Source organism: Hirundo rustica, chromosome 26 (assembly GCF_015227805.2).
Source record: "Hirundo rustica isolate bHirRus1 chromosome 26, bHirRus1.pri.v3, whole genome shotgun sequence".
NCBI lineage: Eukaryota > Metazoa > Chordata > Aves > Passeriformes > Hirundinidae > Hirundo > Hirundo rustica.
This window is the reverse complement of record NC_053475.1, coordinates 1,918,827-1,939,135: the sequence shown is the minus strand read 5'-3', so window position 1 is coordinate 1,939,135 and position 20,309 is coordinate 1,918,827. Positions and strand designations below refer to the sequence as shown.

Here is a 20,309-nt window from a genome sequence, read left to right as displayed (position 1 = left end):
CCACTCACCCAGGGCAGCCCCTCACTCACCCAGGGCAGCCCCTCACTCACCTAGCACAGCCCCTCACTGACCCCGGGCAGCCCCCTCTCACCCAGCAGAGCCCCTCACTCACCCAGGGCAGCCCCCTCTCACCCAGCAGAGCCCCCCTCACCCATCCCGCCGCCCCTTGAACTCAACCAGCCGAACGCATGAGTGGGTTTCTTCAAAGGGCCCCCCCAAGCCCTGTGCCCCCCCTCCCCGCCGCCCCCTGCCCAGCCCCGTAAGCCCCCGCTGAAAGGGCCGCAGAACAAAGCACAGGAAGGGATTCCGGTGGTTTCCGCACGGACCTGAATGTGGAATCGCTCAATGGAAGAGGAGCCACGACGCGCCGGCGCTTTTCATCCCCGCGAACCCAGCGCGGCCCCCCGTGCCCCTGGCTCCTTTCTCCTTTTATTTTATTTTACTTTATTTTATTTTACTTTATTTTATATATTTATTTTTTATTTTATTTTATTTTATTTTATTTTTACTTTATTTTATTTTACTTTATTTTATTTATTTATTTTTAAATTTTATTTTATTTTATTTTTTTATTATTTATTATTTTTTCGTTTAGTTTATTAAAATTTTATGTTATTTTTATCTTTTATTATTTCATATTTTGTTTTCTATTTTATGTTTTATTTTCTATTTTTTATTTTATATTTTATGATTTTATGGTTTTATTTTATTTTATTTTTATTAACTTTTTTAAAAAATTATTTTTATATATATAGCAGTCTCAGATTTTTATTTATTTTTTTTTTTTCCCCACAGTGTAATTCTGAAAGACAGCGGGGATGAATTATTCATTCCCCCTCTCCGCCTTTGCATACAATCCCTGCCGGGGAGGGGGCCGTGGCGAATGCGTTTGTGTGCAGAGCTGGGCCAGGGGGAACGGAAATCGATGGTTAAGGCCTAGGTGCGGTGACTTTTTGGGGCTGGAGCACGTGGGATGAGGCCAGGAAGTTTCTAGTCGGGAATTGGTTTTGGTTTTTTTTCCCCCAAAGTGGGAATGGAGGGTCCCAGGGTGTGGGGGCTGCTGGGTGACCCCAAGGCTCTGAGTGTTGGGTCTGGGTCTTGTGTGTGTCTGGGGGGCTCCAGGGTGGGTCCTGGCTTCACTCCTCACCCACTGACGATTCTGGGTGAAAAGAGGGGGGAAAAGTAAAAAAAAAAAAAAAAAAAACCCATTTTTTCCTAAATTTCTCCTAAATTAAATGCTCCTTCAGCTCCACCTGGGATGCGAAGCCAGGCTGAGGAGGAGGAGGGATTCTCCAAAGAGCAGCGTGGCTTTGGAGACCTGTGGCTGGTGCTGCCTTCATCCCTGTCCTGCCACCCTCTTCATCCCTGTCGTGACCCCCCTCATTCCAGAAGAACGTTCCCCCTAAAACCCCCCAGACCCCCACTCTGCCCGTCCCTGGGGACACCGGGACAGCCGATGCCACCGCTGACCCCTGGCACGGCCAGGCCCGGCCCTTGGAGCTGGCTGCCAAAACCTGGCAGCGGGGAAAAAAGGGGGTGAAGCGAGGGGAGGGCGGCTGGGGGGGGTGAATCTGTGCCAGGGCAGGCAGCACCCCGGGCAGGGCTCTAATCTGATTATTCTTGGCCTGAATGGATGAAGTGAAAAAGCTTAAACGCCGCTGAAAGGACAGGGGAGGAGAGGAGGGGGCTCTGAGAAGTGAAGACCCCGGCCGGTTGCGCCAAATTAGGTCAAAATTTGGCCGGTGGGACACGAGGGGAAGGAAGGAATAAAGGGAGGGGAAGAGTCAGGCGAGGAGATGACCTCTCCGGGAGCGCTGGGCTCGGTTTGTCCCCTCCCTTCCCGGGGCACCGGGACCCCCCAGGCGGGGGTGACAGCGAGGAGCCCCGCCGTGTCACCTGCGACGGCGACAAGGAACCTCCCGGTGTCCCCGCCCGGAGCCGCCGGGTGCCGGGGCAGCTCCTGGAGCCTGCGGAGCCCCGGGGATGAAGCCAAGCGCTGCCACCGCCGCCCTCCCCTCCATCCCCTCTCCACCCCATCGATCCCTGCCCCGATCGATGGGCGCTTCCCTGCGGGCGAGGGGCGGTGCTGCCCGGCCGGGCAGGAGAAATGGCTTTTTCTCAGAGCCTGGAGAGGGATCCGGCATCGATCTCCGGTGCCTCGTCAGAGATCAATTAGGCCGGTCATTAGCCGTGCCCGGAGCGCAGCGGGAGCCCGGGCTGGCAGAGGGTGCCCACGGGCACGGGATGCTCGGGAGCTGCCAGCTCAGCATCCCACCCTGCGCGTCCACAGACCGTTCCCTGCCTCAGTTTCCCAGAGCGGAGCTGGGGTTGGGGCTGTTCCAGCAGGACCGAGAGTCTGCTGGTTGTCCCGGAGCCTCGTGGCCGGGCTGTTCCTGGCTCATCCTCCTGATGGGAATATTTGTTTATCGATCCCTCCGGCACTGTCCAAGCAGCAGGAGAGGGCCGGGCAGGAGCGTGGCTGTCCCGGGGGTGACGAGTGACAGTGTGTCTGTCCCACCAGGGCGTGTGTCTGTCCCACCGGGGCGTGTGTCCATCCCACCGGGGCGTGTGTCCGTCCCACCAGGGCGTGTGTCCGTCCCACCAGGACGTGTGTCTGTCCCACCAGGGCGTGTGTCTGTCCCACCAGGGCGTGTGTCCATCCCACCAGGACGTGTGTCCATCCCACCAGGGCGTGTGTCCATCCCACCGGGGTGTGTGTCCGTCCTGAGCTTAGGGAAAGCAGCGCGTGGGAGGCGCCGTGGGACGGGAGCGCCGAGGACAGTGACCAGGTCATGGTCCTGCTGGGAGGCCACGTGGAGTGGCTGAGACCACCCAGGCACTGATGAGGGGACTGGACAGGGGCGCACGGGCAGGGATCCATGGTGGGAAAGCTGGAATGCTGCCTGGGGGAGTGTGGAGAGGAGCAGGACCGACGTCCCCTCTTGGCTGTGAGTTTTTAAGGCTGTGAAGGTCTTTGGCATCGTTGCGAGCAACCTCTGCATCTTCCTGACCTGGCATCCCCCTGACCCAGCGTTCCCCATCCCAGGCATCCCCCAGCCTCATCCCGTGCCCATTTCCCCCCTGGCTCAGCCTTAGTGCCCATCCAGGTGCTCTCCTGGCAGCAGAGGATGGCAGGAACATCATGGCGCGGCCTTTGGCCTCCACCCTCTGTGGTGCTGCCCTGCCATCGTCCCCTCAGCCAAAAAACCCAGCTGCAGAGCAGAGCAAACCCTTGGGTTCGGGGAGGGTGACCTGGTGCAGGTACTGCCTGCAGCAGCCGCCTCTGCCCGCGAGCTGCAGCTTCTAAGAAACAGAAAATAAGGAGAGTTTCAAAAAGGGAACAAAAAAAAAAAAAAAAGGAAAAAAAAAAGAAAAAGAAAGAAAGAAAAAAAAAAGGAAAAGTTCCCCGATTACATCTGGTGAAGTGACAAATCTGCTAGGCAGGTGATTATTCCGGGTACGGACGTGCCGAACACAGATGCCGATAGGATTAAAGGGGAAGGGGGAGAGCTCACCCTGTTAAACCAACACCTGATAAAAGAATAAACCAGCCCAAGGAATAAATTCCCAGCGCTGCCAAGGTCGTGCGGCGCCGGCCCCGCTGCTGCTGCCGTGGGGAAGGGACGGCGTCCGAGCTCCGGGGTGACCCCTCGGACGCTGGATCCCCCCGTGCCCGGGCACCCCGGCACTGCCGCAGCCCCCGCTCCCGGGAGCGCCCGTACCCGGCATGCCCTCGGCTGCCTGGTTGCTTTCCAGGCACGTCCCGGGCATCCCCTTGGGATGGCGCAGAAAATTAACAGCAGTTCAGATCTGAGGAACTTTATGACACGTGTATGATAGGACTGAACCAGGGCGTAATTGAATGACGGATGAGCTTCCAAGAGCCACATTTCCAGGGAGTAATGAAAAATAGAAGTGCTATTGACTAAAGGAGCTTTCGGCGGCCGGGCGGCACGGCGCGGGATGAGCCGCTGCCGGCGGGGGGAATGCATCAATACGGCGAGTAATAGCTCAGTTATTATAACTCTGGAAATGTCATTCAGGCCTAACCAGAGAACACTGGCTATTAACTAGCCTTAAACAGAACGCGCCGGGCGGGAGCCCGAGCCGCCAGCGCCCGATAATTATTTTACTCCTTTTCATGGCTCTGTCGCCTTTTCCGCCGCGGGGAGCTCGGCCTGAGTGCCCGCAGCCCCGGGGGTCCCTGTCCCCGCCTGTGGCACCGAGCCAGGCCGGGCTCCTTGGGAGCTGCTCCAGGGCAAGGCCCCGCCGCGCCCCGGTTTGTCCCTGTCCCTCACAGGGATTGCTGGCGTTGCTCTTGTCACCTGCAGCTACAAGCTCGGGGCTGCAGCCTTTGTGCACGAGCCTCCCTGCGTCCCTTCCTGCATCACTCCCCGTGCACATCCCTCCCTGCATCCCTTCCTGCATCACTCCCTGTGCACATCCCTTCCTGCATCACTCCCTGTGCACATCCCTTCCTGCATCACTCCCCATGCACATCCCTCCCTGCATCACTCCCCATGCACATCCCTTCCTGCATCCCTTCCTGCATCACTCCCCATGCACATCCCTCCCTGCATCCCTCCCCATGCACATCCCTCCCTGCATCCCTCCCCATGCACATCCCTCCCTGCATCACTCCCCATGCACATCCCTCCCTGCATCCCTCCCCATGCAGATCCCTCCCTGGATCTCTTCCCTCGTCCCTCCCCACCGTTCCTCCCCCATCCCTGCCTCTCCCCTCCGAGACATCCAGCCGGCAGCGATGGGATCAGGGCTGGCAGAGGCCGGCTCAGGGCCCGGTGCCCTGCGGAGCCCCGAGGTGTAATGAAAGCCCAGGGGAGAGTATCGAGTGATCCTAAATGGATTTTCTCCATTAGCTCAGCCCCCATCAGACGGTTATCCGCTCCTGGAGCGCTCCGGGGCTGCCGCCGCTGGCACTTAGAGCTCTGCCAGCACCTGCTGCCGCAGCACAGCGCGGCACCCACCTGCCGGCACCGCCCGAGGGGGACCCGTCCTGCCAGCCCAGCACCATCCTCCTGCTTTTGGGGCGCCCTTTTTGGGGGGCCAGCGTGCCTCTGAGAAGGATGGCGAGACTCAGGGGGGTCCCACGGCCCAGCTTTATCCCTGGGTACCCCAACATCCCACCCTGCCCACCACGGTGGGGTGAGGGAGGGCCAGCACGCAGCCACTCCCTGCTTGGCAAGTCGGAGTTCATCATTAGCCAGGAAATAATTAATTGTTGGGCAGACAAAAGGCATCTCTCGGCCCCCCCGGAGACCCCGTCAGAGGGAGCTGTCGGGGGCGGGCGTGATGAATTACAGCTCCGCGCTGCCGGGACGGGACGGGGGGACGGTGGCGTCCTTTGGCTGGGGGTCACCGCGGGTCTGGAGCCCGCCCGGTGTCCCCTGGGAGCGCCGTGGTGGCACCGAGCACAGGCAGGTGGCTGTGCCCACTGTGTCCGTCCTTCCAAGCCGTGTGACGTCCCGCTGGGCAGCGGCGGCCGATTTCCACCGCGTCGGCGTTTTCCCGGTGATTGCGGGGGCCAGCTCCCGCCGATCGAATTACCGCCGCTGCTCGCCCCAAATTCCCTGCCAGGCCGAGTGTTCCAAGGTTGAAGAGTCACCGGTGCTCCCGCCCTGCCGCCCTCCCATCCCGCCGCTGCCCGAAAATGGAGCGGCCAACGGGTGAAATAACGCCGCGATCCGTGTTTGTCCGTGTTAATTTGTGCGTCTTCAGCCACTCGGGATGGGGAATGTGCCCCTTGTTTGTCGCTCCTGCTGCTGGACCCGCGCCGTGCAGGAAGATCCAGCCCTGGGGTGGGGAAACTGAGGCACGGAAGCAGTGGATACCGAGCTGGTGTCACAGCAGGACCCGGTTGTGGCTCTGGGACGAGACCAACGGGACAGCTCTGGGGAGCGCCAGGACAGCGGCTGGTTTGGCTCAGAGACCGGAGTGTGACACTGATCTATGTCCTCGGTGCCCTTTCCTGACCCCTCACAGCACCAGGAACACCCAAAATCTCCCTCCAGCCTGGTGGCGGTGTGACTGGCAGGGCGGGTGCCCCAGGCGAGGCTGTCCCTCAGCCCCAGGACAGCGGGGAGGTGACAGCAGCTGGGACGCGCGGCCGGCACCGACACCGTGCCGCTGGCGACCCGGCATCCCGATGCTCTGCCTTCAGCGCGCCAGACCCAGCCACAACGATACTGGGGCTCGGCCGTGCTAATGAGGTCACCCCTGGGGGGGCTGCTTACCCCATCCCCCGCTGGAGACCCCCAAAGGGCGCCTTGATCCGGCTGTCCCCGCGGGCTGCGGCGCGGGCGGCGGGGGGCCCGGCTGTCACCGGCTGATAACCCCCAGCGGCTGCGTCCCGCGCCCCTTATCAGCGCCCGCCCGCCTGGCCAGACGCGGTAATTAGGGCGCTCAGCGTGAGCACGGATGAGCACGCGTGGTCCCGTGCACGGCTGGCACGTGCCCGGCGCCCGGCTGCCAGAGACGTGCGGCGGGGACGTGAGCGGGGCTGAGTGTGCACGGGGACGCGAGTGCCAGGCTGGGGTCCGTGGGGACACGAGTGCCAGGCTGGGGTCCGTGGGGTCACGTGTGCCAGCCTGGGGTCCGTGGGGTCACACGTGCCAGGCTGGGGTCCGTGGGGTCACACGTGCCAGGCTGGGGTCCGTGGGGTCACATGTGCCAGGCTGATGTCCATGGGGTCACATCTGCCAGGCTGGTGTCCGTGGGGTCACGTCTGCCAGGCTGATGTCCATGGGGTCACATCTGCCAGGCTGATGTCCATGGGGTCACACATGCCAGCCTGGTGACCGTGGGGTCACATCTGCCAGCCTGGTGTCCGTGGGGTCACACGTGCCAGGCTGGGGTCCGTGGGGCCACGTCTGCCAGGCTGGTGTCCGTGGGGTCACACGTGCCAGGCTGATGTCCATGAGGTCACATCTGCCAGGCTGGTGGCCGTGGGGTCACACGTGCCAGGCTGGTGGCCGTGGGGTCACATGTGCCAGGCTGGTGTGCATGGGGTCACATCTGCCAGGCTGGTGTCTGTGGGGTCACATCTGCCAGCCTGGTGTCTGTGGGGTCACACGTGCCAGGCTGGTGTCTGTGGGGTCACACATGCCAGCCTGATGTCCGTGGGGTCACACGTGCCAGGCTGGTGTCTGTGGGGTCACACATGCCAGCCTGATGTCCGTGGGGTCACGTCTGCCAGGCTGGTGGCCATGGGGACACGTGTGCTGGATGGTGACACGCAGTGATTTGGGAATGAATCACCTCCCTCCGCAGCCCCGTGCCCCTGTCACCGTCGCTGTCAGCCGCCACCGTGACCCCTCCTGCCACCTGGCTCTGCCCCTTCTACATCTCTCTGGATCTGCCGGCCCTCGCCCTGATCCCTCTTGGACCCTCGCTCCTCCCTCCGGCCCTGACGGATCTGGATGTCCCCGTGCTGGCATTGCCATGCCCGTCCCATCGCGGCCGTCCCGTTGAGGCCATTCCCCTTGCCCTGTGCCCATCCCTCCGTGCCCACCTCGCCGTGCCCGCGGCTCCCGGAGCGGCCGCGGCGCCGCTGGCGCTAACACGATTACCGTGACGCTTCCCAGCCCTCGGTCGAGTTTCTGCTCTGATTCGATTTGCGCGGATCCGGCCGCGGGCCCGGCTGGCTGCCGCCATCCCCGGGAGCTGCCCGGCCGCTGGCGCTCCCCGGGAGGGGCGGCCGTGACCGGAGACCCCCCAGTGCCATCCCGCCACCATGGGCACCGCGTCACCGAGGGCTGGCAGCAAGGGGTGTCACATCCACGGTGTCACATCTGAGCTGTGCTGGGGCGTGAGGGCGGTGCCAACTCCCAAAAATGCCTGGGGAGGGACGTGGGGGCGGCAGGTCCCGCTCTGGACGGGGTGCCACCCATGGAGCCGGGGGTGCCACGAGCACCCCGGGGACACAGGGCGGGCTCTCAGGGTGGCCTGGCACGGTGCAGTGAGGGGCCTGGGGGTCACTCGCCCACAGCCCAGCCCGGTGCCTCCTCAGTGCCATCCCGGGGGCTCGTGGCTGGCGCTGCCCGGTGGCCGCAGGTCCGGCCGGAGCAGCCGGGGCTGGGCAGCAGGAGAAGGAGCTGGAGCGGGACCTCTGCGCCGCCCCACTTTATTATTGAATTTAACCTACAGTCTTCCTTACATGCCACAGTGCCCGTAACTAGTGCAGAGGCTGCTTTTATGTGCAAATGAGGCTTTTTTTTTTTTAATCTTTGACAGAGAATGTGCTGTGTTTACATAACAGAGGGCCCTGGTACTCTGGAGAGGGCCACTGACAGTGCTGGCAGGAGATGTTAAGAAAGATCTAACATTTCTGATCTCTGTTTAGCCAGAGGCGCTGCGAGGCGGCGGGGAGCAGCAGGGGAGGGTGGCTCTGGGGTGCCCTGGAGAGCAGCTCGGCTGCGCCTGCCCGGGGCTCCGGGGCCGGGAACCTGGGGCAGAAGGGAGGGAGCAGCTGCAGGAATGGGGTGACACCAGAGGGTGACCATCTGGGTGTCCCCATGCTGCGATGGAGCCCTCTCCGCTGTCACCGACCCCATGGCTTTGGGACAGAGCTGCCCTTCCCTGAGGTTTGGGAGCATCCGACAGCCTTGGGGATGACCAAAAAGTGGTGGTGAACCCGAAGCCGGTGGTGAACCAGAACCGGGAGCTGCAGGCAGGAGCTGTCCCAGCTTCCCTCCGTCATCCACTGCCACCAGCGAAGGGGAAAAACTCCTCCTGCCAGGTTAAGTGAAAAAATGACCAATATCCTGCGGCCTGCCAGGTTCAAGCGCATTAATTCCGGGGAGTCGGTTAATGGCAGTATTGATTAGTCTCAGTGCTAGGCTAACGAGCATCCATGCTAATGAGGGGTGAGTGGTGGGAATTGCAGCAGCCGGAGCTGTTCCAGAGAGCTTCGGTTGCAGGGAGAGGGTAGAGCTCCCCGAAAAGAGGTTCCACCTGCCTGGAGTGTGGGGTTGGTCCCCCTGGATAAGCTGTGGCACGTGGAAAATGGAATATTTGTGCTCCAAAACCACGATTCCCGGCCGACACCTGTGTTTTTTCTGGATCTGAGGGTGATGTCATGAGTCTGAGGGAAAAACCTGTCTGATCCATGCCCGGCATGGTGGCAGGGTCCATCCCCCCGGCGTGCCCGTGTCGTGCTGGTCCCAGTGCATCCATGGGGTCGTGGCTGTGGTTGGGTTTATCCCAGGCGCTGTGAGCTCTGGGGTCCCTCTCAGGGAGGTGGTGTGTGGGAAGGAATCTCCCAATCCCGATCCAATCCCGTGCACGGTGCAGTGGGGCTGAGGGCGGAGCAGCCTTGGCTCTTCCTTGAAAAGCTGCTCAGTTTTTGAACTCTTGGCTTTTTTTCTCTTTCTTTTTTTCACTGCAAACACGTGAAAGGCCCCGTTCCTCCCCCGTGCTGTCCCCAGCAGCCCCCCTGGCCCTGTCCCCCCGCCGTCCCCGTGTGGGGATGGGGATGGGTGACACCCCAAGTTTGGCTTTGCGCTTCCTTTGTGCAGCTTGGCAAAAAGCGGGATGGGGAGGGAGAATGAACTCGGAGCTTGGAGAACCAAGAGCAGGTTTTGCTTTGGGGCGCCCAGGAGCAATCCTTGGCAGTGGGGTGCCAGCCCTGGAATGGGGTGCAGTGGGGTGCAGGAGATGTAACGGGGTGCCAGCCCCACAATGGGGAGCCAGCCCTGAAGTGGGATACCTGTCCAATATTGGGGTACCAGCCCCACAGAGGGGTACCAGGGGTGCAGTGGGGTGCCAGCCCCACGATGGGGTGCCAGCCCCACAGGGTGATCCCAGCCACAGCCCGGTGAGGATCAGTTCCCGTTATTCCGTGAGCGTCCCCGCAGCGTTTTCGGCACCGTTTGGTGGGAATCCTCTCCCAGGTACCACGTGCCCAGGCCCCGCCAGGCTGGCGCTTGCATTTAAACAAATTTTATTTTCTTCTGCGCTCCGAAGCCTCCCCGCAGCCTGCGGGATCGGGCTCGGCTCTGCTTCCGGATCCGCAATCAGGCTGAAATAACAGCTCCGGGGGTCCCCATTTATCTCCGCGCCTCTCCCCTCGTGCATCCCATCTCATCCCGCTCTGTCACCCCATCCTGTAATATCTCAGCATCTCCCTAAAGCAAAAGATGACAATAAAGTGTAAATGGGGAGTGTTGGCTCTGGAGCGTAATGATGGCAATTTAGATGCCAGCCGTCATTTCCCCGCCGTTGCCCCAGGTAACAGGAGCCGCCGAATCCTGTGGGAACGCGGCCGAGGCGGGACGAGGTTACCTCAGAGGCTGATGGCTGTCCTGGGATTTTCTGTCATTTACCTTAAAAGGAGGGAAAGGGGAATAATCCGTCAGTGGAGGTGCGAGCTCCGGCAGCGCCGGGCTGGGGGTGCTGCTCCCCTGCTCCAGCTGGGGCAGTGCTGCTCCCTGACCAGCTCCAGCGATTCCAGGGCCGGGGAATTGCCCCCTGGTTCTGTGTGGAATTTGTTTTCATTACCCACGGTGCCTCATCCCCATCCCTCTGCCCGTCTCCATCGCTATCGCTGTCTCTGTTTGTATTCTCCATTCCATCCCCACCCCATCTCCGTCTCTGTCACCATTCCCATGCCTGTCCCCATTCCCATCCCCAATCCCATCCCTATCCCAGTCCCTATATCAGTTTTTATCTCCATCCCTGTCCCTGTCTATCCCCCCTGCCACCCCCGTCTCTGTCCCCATTCCCATCCCTGTCTCCATCCCTGTCCCTGTGTTTATCTCCATCCCCATCCCTGTCCCAGTCCCTGTCCCTATTCCAATCCCTGTCCCCATTCCCACCCCTGTCTCTGTCCCCATCCCTGTCCCTGTCTGTATTCTTATCTCCATCCCTATCCTTGTCCCTGTTTCCATCCCTGTCCCTGTCCCTGTCCCTGTCCGGAGCAGCCCGGGGCTGGTGGCCGATGTTAACCCCAACCCCAGCTGCTGTCGGCGGGAGCCGTCACCCATCATTCCCGATCCCGGTGATTGAGTTGCTGAATATGGAGCCGGGCTCGGAGGTTTGGAGCTGAGATAAATATCGGCGTTAAAGCTGTCAGGGCCGGCGCCGCCGCGCTCCCACGGTGGCACCGACGGGGTCAGCGGAGGTGGCACCGCTGGAACCGGACACTGCCGCTGGCCAGTGACAGCCCGGGCGGTTCCATCGCATCCCGCTGCTCCCCAAAGAGGGAGTTGTTTCCCAGAGCACCAGCAGGACCAAAAACCCCAGCCCTGCCCGTGGTTTGGTTGGCACCAGCATTTCCCAGGGATGTGGTGGCGGCTGGGACCAGCTGGGACAGGGATTCCCCAGCTGGGAAGCTCCGTAAAAGGGAAAAGGAAAAAGGAAAGGGGAAGGGAGAGAGAAAAGGGAAGGGAAACTGACAGAGAAAGGGAAGAGAAAGGGAAGGGAAATAAACGTGACAGGCAGCCCTAAAGCCCCTCCACTGCCTGGCTGGGCCCTGGGGACCCCCCGTGCCCCCCGCCCTGTGCCCATCTCCCCGTGCCCCCCGCCCCGTGCCCATCTCCCCGTGCCCCCCGCCCCGTGCCCATCTCCCCGTGCCCCCCGCCCCGTGCCCGTCCCGCCCCCCACGCTCCCCCTCGCCCCCTCTTTATTTTTTTAATCAGCGGCGTCGCTTTCTGGCGCCCAAGCATTTCCCAGCCCCGCACTCAGGAAACCTCATTAACACAGATCAAAAGGAGCTTTTAATGATTTATAAAGGTGCAGCAGTTTGGAGAAATTAAATAATTTAGGTGCCGTGTGTACGGCGGGGTCCCTCCGGACCGCATTACCGGCGCTCCGTCAGCCACGACGCCGTCCTCGCTCCGTCCCACCGCGGCACCGGGGATGACGCCGGAGCCTCCGGGGACTGGGACTCGTCACCGCCACCGTCCCGGGGCTTGGGGTCGACGGGGATGGAGTGTCCCCTGGGTGTCATCTCATCCCTGCCAGCACCAGGCCTTGGGATGCTGGGATCCTCCGGCACGGCCTGGAGGGAGTTTGGGGACGCTCGCTCTCCGCCGTGGAAAATATTTGGGAAAACGCGATTAGAATCAACCTGGGCGCTGGTGGGATGGGGCGGTGCGATGGGGAGGCCAAAACCGAGTGGGCACAGGCGTCCGGGCGCATCCGGCTCCGGCTCCATCCCCTCCCAGCTCCGTGGATGGATTTTCCCTCTCGAGCAGGGAACGGGGATCAGCCTCCAGGACACCAGGACCGGCCCAAATTCCCCGTGGCGGCTGCCGGGATAACGCCGGGCTCGGCAGCGATTCCGGCTGCCCGAGGAGAAGGAGAAACAGATGGAAAACCGGCTTAAACGTTCCCGGCGTGAAGTCCATTGCCGGCCACGGACATGCCAGGCACCAGCCGAGCAGCGGGATTAATGCGGAAAGGAGCCGCTGGAAGGGGTCGGTGGGCGCCTGCACCCTGGGGTCCCTTCCCTGCCGCCCCCCGCCCCAGGACCAGCTTTGTCCCCGTTTCCTGAGCCGGGGGAACACCTTGCAGAGCTGGGGGAGATGAGGGGGGTTGACATTGGCTGCTCCACGGCTGAATTTCCATCGGGTTGTGTTTTAACAGCCCCAAAGAGGGCTGGGAGAGAGGGGGGGGGGATAATTTGGGGGGGCTGTGGGGCGCGGGGGGGAGCTGCTGTGTTTTATTTTGCTCTGTAATAGGCTTATTACTGCTGATCACGCTGTGACTATTTGAATGAAGGAGATTTCGGGAGATGAAAGCGGAAGGGGGATTTTTTAAGTCTCTCTCAGCGCCTGGCCCCGCAAGGACGGGTGCCCTTGGAGCTGGGGGGGGACCCCCATACCTGCCCCCCCTGCCCCAGTCCCCCCCTCGCCCCTCTGCCCCTGTGAGCCCAGACCGGGCCCCCAGTGGTTCCAAACCTCCTAATTTCCAGCCTCAATTTATTCATGGCTGGTTTATACCCATTTGTTTATGTGCCAACACCGTTCCTCGGCTTAAATAGCTCTTTTCCATCCATAATATCCCCCCCCCCTTCCCCGTATTCCAGCGGGCGCAATCATATCTCTTTTCAAGCTGTTCAGGAAAGAAAAATCTGAATTATTTAACCCTTGGGACACTGGCTGGTCTCGCAGGGTGTAGAGAGGCAAATCCGCTTTGTTCCCGTGCTGGGTCGCTGCCCGAATTTGGGAATTTTGGGAGGGTGCTGCTGCACCTCAGAGGGGAAACTGAGGCACTGGCTGTGGCTGGGGGACAAGGACCAGGGTTTTGGTGTGGGATTTGCTCTCCTGGCTGGCTCTGCAGGGGCTGGGGGTCTCCATCTGCAGGTGCCTCTCCCCTCAGAAGGGTTTTTCCCCTGAACAGTGAATATCCAAGAGGTAAAAACTTGGGAAGCCAAGGTTTTTCAAACATGGAGATGCCACCCTGCCTGGTGTGGTGCAGGCACACAGGGGTTGGGTACTGCCAAAGGAGCTTCACCAGCTCCGAGATTTTAATTTTGGACGATTTCCCTTGGATGGATTCTTGCTCTTGTCATGGAAGGGGCAGGGGTGTCACGGTGCCGGGATTAAACCCAAACCCGATGGAGCCAGGCTCCTCTCCGGGTGGGTGACGTGTCCTGTGTGGGGTGCAGGAGGGTGGGAACATGGAGCTCCGGAGCCGGGGTGTCCGTGGAGCGTGGGTTGTCCTGGGGTACATCCCTGGTGATGGCATCATCCCCATCCCATGGCACTGGCTCTGGTGGTGGGATCGTCCCCATCCCGTGGTGGCATCCCTGGTGGTGGAATTGTCCTCATCCCATCCTGGTGATGGGATCATCCCATAAAACCATCCCCATCCCATGGCATCATCCCCGTCCCATGGGAATTCCCATCGTTCCCAGCATTGCCTCTGGTGCTGGGATCATCCCCATCCCATGGCATCATCCCCAACCTGTGGCGTCATCCCAATGCCATGGCTCTGGTGCTGGCGTCAGTCCTCAATCCCATGGCATCAATCCCATGGGATGAATCCCATCCCATGGCATCAATCCTCAGTCCCATGGGATGAATCCCGTCTCATGGCATCAGTCCCATCCCATGGCATCAATCCCATCCCATGGCATCAATCCTCAGTCCCATGGGATGAATCCCATCTCATGGCATCATCCCAATCCCATGGCATCAATCCCATCCCATGGCATCAATCCTCAATCCCATGGGATGAATCCCGTCTCATGGCATCAGTCCCATCCCATGGCATCATCCCAATCCCATGGCATCATCCCAATCCCGTGCCTCTGGTTCTGGCGTCATCCCCATCCCAGACTGGGATGCACGGGGGGAGCCCAGGACCCCATTCAGGGTGGGGTTCACCGTGCCGGGGGTCCCCACAGCTCACCCAGAGGTTGGTGACCCCCTCCCTGCAGCCCCCCCTGCACCCATCTCTGTCTGGGCCATTGATCAGCTTTAATTCAGCAATTTATTAGGCAGGAGAAGTGAGCTTTCCCCCCCAGAATTAAATAATAATTAATATTATCATTCCCCTGATGCATGGAACCCCCCCCCCCCCCCCGTCTTTGCTTGGGCTTTAGTAACGATCATTAAAATAAATAATTTTTTTAAAATAAAAGGCAGCCAGAAGAAGGTTTTTTTGTTGGTTTTTCCCCCCCCTCCTTTAAATATTTTTTATTGTTCTCCGTGCGTTTGAAAACTGTTTCCCAGTAAATTCCGGCCCTTTGTGTTAATTTTACATTTTCCAATGTTACCTTGCCAGGGGCAGGGTTGGCACAACTGGCTCGGGAAAGGAGAGGGAAGGAGAGGGAGCAACCCTGCTCCTTAATTAGCGCGTTCCCTGTGTGATCAGAGAGCTTATGAGGCAGGTAACGAGCTGGAGGGGGGCTGCAGGACCCCCCCCCTCCCCACACCACCTCCCTCCTTCCCCCCCTTCCCTTTTTGGGGGTCACTTCCCCGCCGTGGGGATGGGGGATGAGCTTTTGGGGTGTTTCTGGATGAGCTGAAGCCGCCTCAGCCGCCGCCACGGCCTCGGGGGGATGTTTGGGAACCCCAGGATGCTGCTCCGGGGGGTTCGGGGCGTTGTGGTCACTCTGTGCTGACCCCTGCAGCCGCCGGCCAAGCCCTGGAGCTGTGGGGTGCCGAGGTTTTGGGGTGCTTCCTGATGGGGGGGACCCTTAAATTGATTAGGGGAGAACCTCGCTCAGCGAGGAGGGGATGCCAAGCTGCCGTTGGGGAACGGTGAATTTGGCTTTGAGCTCCACCAGCTGTGGTGCCGGGGGTCGGGAATTTGGGGAGGAGTCGCCCCGAGGAGCTGGAGGGGGGTTGCTGGCACATGCCACGGGGTTCTGCAGTGCTGAAAATCCCTTAATCTCTGGGATAATCGGTGCCAAGGACTCCAATGACACCGGGATTGCGGCGCTGGGCTGCGGCGATGCCGGGAATAATCGTTTTTGTGTGGTTTCCTGTCAAACGGTGCAGGTTCGTTGGCATGAAACAAAGAGGAGCTGGGTTAATCCGGAGGTTAATGGGAGCTTTGGGGTTGGATCAGGCCTTGGATCATGGAGAGGTGCCCGAAGCTGCTGTGGCTGCCCCTGGAAGTGTCCAAGGCAAGGCTGGAGCAGCCTGGGACGATGGAAGATGTCCCTGCCCATGGCAGGGGGGGACTGGATGGGCTTTAAGCTCCTTCCCACCAAACTATCCTGGGATTCCCTGGTCCTGTGGTCACCTGCCCCTCCTTACCCGCTCGGATCCGATAATCCGGGATCAGCTGGAGGCTCCACTCCATCTCCCGGGAATGCTTCTCCTTGGCTCGTTCCTTTCAGAGCCTTTGCAGCCCCAAAAATGAGCGGCTTTGTCAGAGTTGCAGCCCAGGACGCCAAGCAGGGCACGCAACCAGAACACCCACAGGGACTGGATGAGCTTCAAGGCCCCTTCCCACCCAAAGCACTCCGTGATTCCGCGATTCTGCCGGGGAATGGGCGGTGGGGGGGGATCCCCAGATGAGCGGGGCCGGGTCTGTGACCCACCGACCCAACTCCGCGCAGGTTCCACCGCGGCGACTACACGGTGGAGGTGAGCATCAACGACTACCTGGACATCTACTGCCCGCACTACGAGGAGCCGCTGCCGGAGCGGATGGAGAGGTACATCCTCTACATGGTCAACTACGAGGGACACGCGTCCTGCGACCACCGGCAGCGCGGCTTCAAGCGCTGGGAGTGCAACCGCCCCGACTCCCCCAACGGGCCCCTCAAGTTCTCCGAGAAGTTCCAGCTCTTCACCCCCTTCTCGCTGGGCTTCGAGTTCCGACCCGGCCACGAGTACTACTACATCTGTGAGTGAGGACGGGGACGGGGACGGGGCGGGAGGATCCCAGGGGTGTCCCTCTGGCTCGGTGCGGACCCCGAAATGATGCAGGATCGCCCTCCAAAACTGCAGCTCAGGGTGGAAACTTTCCCTTTTCCCGTGGAAACCTTTGCTGAAGTTATCACAGCTCTGGGCGTGAGAGTGACCAGGACTGTCCAGAGGCACTGGTCTCATCCCAGTGGGAATGGCACTGGGAGTGGCCCCAGCACCAGGCGGTGTTCCCATGAGCTCCTGTGTATTCCTGTGCTCTCAAAAATATTCCCGTGGTCTCACGTGTCGTTCCTGTGCTCGCACATGTAATTCCCATCCTCTCACATCTATTTCCATGCTCTCCTGTGTAATTCCTGTGCTCTCCCAATGTGTTCCTTGCTCTCGTGAGTGTTCCCATTATCTCACTTATATTCCCATGCTCTCCCATGAATTCCCGTGCTCTTGTGCATAATTCCTGAGCTCTCCCACGTATTCCGTGCTCTTAGATGCAATTCCTGTGCTTTCTTGTCTATTCCCATGCTCTCCCATGTATCCCTGTGCTCTCACATGTAATTCCTGAGCTCTCACATGTAATTCCTGAGCTCTCCCATGTATCTCTGTGCTCTCACTTGTAATTCCTGAGCTCTCCCCTGTATCCCTGTGCTCTCACATGTAATTCCTGAGCTCTCCCATGTATCTCTGTGCTCTCACATGTAATTCCTGGGCTCTCCCATGTATCCCTGTGCTCTCCCGAATCTGGGCTCCTTTTCTCACCCAAACCTGACCCCTGAACTGCCTGGCCTGCTCTGGAGGGAAACTCCGGCCTGGCTGCAGGGCGAGGGCTCCTGGCAGGGAATTTCCACCTCCAGAGCGTCCGCAGGAGCAGGAGGGGGAGAGGAGCCCACTGGAGAAATCATCCAGAGGTGCCGGGAGCAGGTGCTGGGGTAAAACCCAAACCCAAGCGAGGCAGAGCGACCCCAACCCCGCCGCGCTCGCCGGAGCCACGGCCGCGCTCCTGCGCCTTATCACTCCTCCTCTTTTTCCTAAAGCAGCTGTTTTCAGCCCACTTAATTTGTTCCTTTTATCTATATTAAATTACCATTTCCCCCCTCGCTCTTCCCCCCCTGTAAAATGTCACCGGCGCAATAACTGCGGCCACAACTCTCTCTCCCTCTCTCTCTCTCTCTTCCCCAACACCAGCCCACCCCATTCCCCAGCTTTTTATTTTATTTTATTTTATTTTTTATTTTTTTATTTTTTAATGTCGTTAGGGAGAGATTACACAGGAGTAAATGGGAAGCTGATCATTGCTAACCCGGTTAGAATTCCCGTCATGCGGAACATTAGAAATTATGCCTCTTTGAGGAACCGTATTTAGCAGACATGAAAGAAAAGAAATTACCTCCTCCTCGAGCCCACGGATCGGAATCCATTAACCCGCCGGCACCGGGACGCGCTCGTGCCTCCGCAGCGGGTCAAGGGCACGCGCCGGCCCTGGGGATGGAGCTGGGATGCAGCGGGATGGGATGGGATTCTGTGGGATGGGACTCCGTGGGATGGGATTCTGTGGGATGGGACTCCATGGGATGGGATTCTGTGGGATGGGACTCCGTGGGATGGGATTCTGTGGGTTGGGACTCTGTGGGATGGGATTCTGTGGGATGGAATTCCATGGGATGGGATTCTGTGGGTTGGGACTCCGTGGGATGGGATTCTGTGGGATGGGATGATGTAGGACGGGGATTCCATGGTTTGGGACTCCATGAGATGGGATTCTGTGGGTTGGGACTCCGTGGGATGGAATTCAGTGGGTTGGGATGCTGTAGGATGGAATTCCATGGGTTGGGACTCCACGGGATGGGATGCTGTAGGATTGGATGCTCTAGGATGGGATTCCGTGGGACGGGATGCTGTAGGATAGGATTCCGTGGGATGGAATTCTGTGGGTTGGGATGCTGTAGGATGGGATGCTCCAGGATAGAATTCCATGGGATAGGATTCCCATGGAAGGTCATCAGCAGACCTGGAGGAGCTGGGATGGAGTTGGGATGGAGGAGTTGGGATGGAGGAGTTGAGTTAGAGGAGTTGGGATTGGAGGAGTTGGGATTGAGGAGTTGGGATGGAGGAGGTGGGATGGAGGAGTTGGGATGGAGGAGTTGGGATGGAGGAGTTGGGATTGAAGGAGTTGGGATGGAGGAGTTGGGATTGGAGGAGTTGGGATGGAGGAGTTGGGATGGAGGAGTTGGGATTAGAGGAGTTGGGATGGAGGAGTTGGGATGGAGGAGTTGGGATTGAAGGAGTTGGGATGGAGGAGTTGGGATTGGAGGAGTTGGGATGGAGGAGTTGGGATTGGAGGAGTTGGGATGGAGGAGTTGGGATGCTCACGGACCAGCTCAGCTCAGCACCTTCTCCTTCCCCTCATGGGGTGAAGTGCCAAAACAGAAAAAAAAAACCAGGGAAGGGTAAAAATAAAAACAAACCTGCTTTAATTAAAAGAAAAAAAAAAAAAAAAAAAAAGAGAGAAAGAATTAAATTAAAACTAACTCTCTTTTTGCATATAGAAACCAAAATTAAAATGAAATCTCTTTATATATATACATATATAAAATAATCCCGTTTTCTCACCCTGAGAGGACGTTTCACCCCGATAACTGCTGCGATCCCCCCCTTTCTCCCGATGTTTATTGTTTTCGTTCCGTGCCCTGCGCCTCGTTTCACAACCCACCCGCCTTGTCCCCTTTTCCTCCCGCAGCCGCGTCCCCCCCGAACACGGTGGACAGGCCCTGCCTGAAGCTGAAGGTTTATGTTCGGCCAACAAGTAAGTGAGAGGTTTGGGGGGGGTCCCGGGGGGGTCCCCAAGCCCTGCCCCGTGGGTTGGGGGCGAGTGGTGGCCTTTGGGTGCCGCCCCGATGGGGACAGGGATGGGGACAGGGATGGGGACAGGGATGGGGACAGGGCTCCTCAGCTCTGTCCAGACAGAGAGACAGAGAGAGGGAAAAATAAAATAAAATAAAATATAAAAATAAAATAAAATATAAAAATAAAATAAAATTTTAATAAAATAAAGTAACATAAAATAAAATAAAGTTAAGTAAAATAAAATAAAATAAAATAAAATAAAATAAAATAAAATGAATAACAATAATCATCCCCGCTCATCGGCTACTTCCCCGACTCGCATAAATCAGCCATTCAAAAAAAAAAAAAAAAAACAAACCCAACAAAAAAACAACCACCAAATTAATAATTTTCTTCTCCTGTTAACGTGTAATTAGCAAATGGCAGCGGCTCTCCCCCCGGGGACGGCGGAATGTCACCGGGTAACCGATGGCTCTCGCCTCCCTTCCTCCGGTGGCTTTGAAATAAAACCCAACGTGACGGAACCGTCCGTAAAAAAATCATCGTGTTCCGTTCGGGATGAGGCGAGGGGAGGAAAAAAAAAAAATTAAAAAAAATCTCTCCCGATATTATTTTTTTAGTATTTTAATAATATCGGGATTTTGTTCCGTCTTGCGGAGGGGAAGGGAAGGGAAGGGGGAGGGTGGGAGGTCCCTGAGGGGTCACCCCTGACTGGGTCTGGCTTTGGGATGAGCCTGGAAACCTCATCCCGGCACCAGAGACCCTCTGGAATTGGAGGGGACAGGGGGATCGGGGCGGGTGGAGCGTTGGAGCATCACAAGGCAGGACCAGACTCGGCTTTTCCTGCTTCTAGATCCGTAAAAATCCGTAATCCAGGGAGAAACTGGAGCGAGCTGAGCCGGGGGAGAGGCCACAGGGGGACCCGTGTGTCCCTGCGTGTCCCCCGTGTGTCCCCGCGTGTCCCCCGTCTGTGTCCCCCGTGTGTCCCTGCGTGTCCCCCGTGTGTCCCCGCGTGTCCCCTCCGTGTCCCCTGGCACACGGGCTCCGTGATCCCAGGAAAAGGGCAGGAACCGCCGCACCCCCGGCAGCGCCCTGGGCATTCCCGCACTGCCCCGCGCCGCG

General features: G+C 59.0%; 1 protein-coding gene across 1 annotated transcript in view; it reads left to right on the top strand.

The window, feature by feature from the left end:
- EFNA2 (ephrin A2) overlaps positions 1-20,309 on the top strand; it is a 40,372-nt gene that overhangs the window by 19,439 nt on the left and 624 nt on the right. The window contains exons 2-3 of the mRNA XM_040086539.1: positions 16,037-16,326; positions 19,081-19,146. Of these exons, the coding sequence (XP_039942473.1) occupies positions 16,037-16,326; positions 19,081-19,146 (356 nt within the window). The remainder of the gene's footprint in view (positions 1-16,036; positions 16,327-19,080; positions 19,147-20,309) is intronic.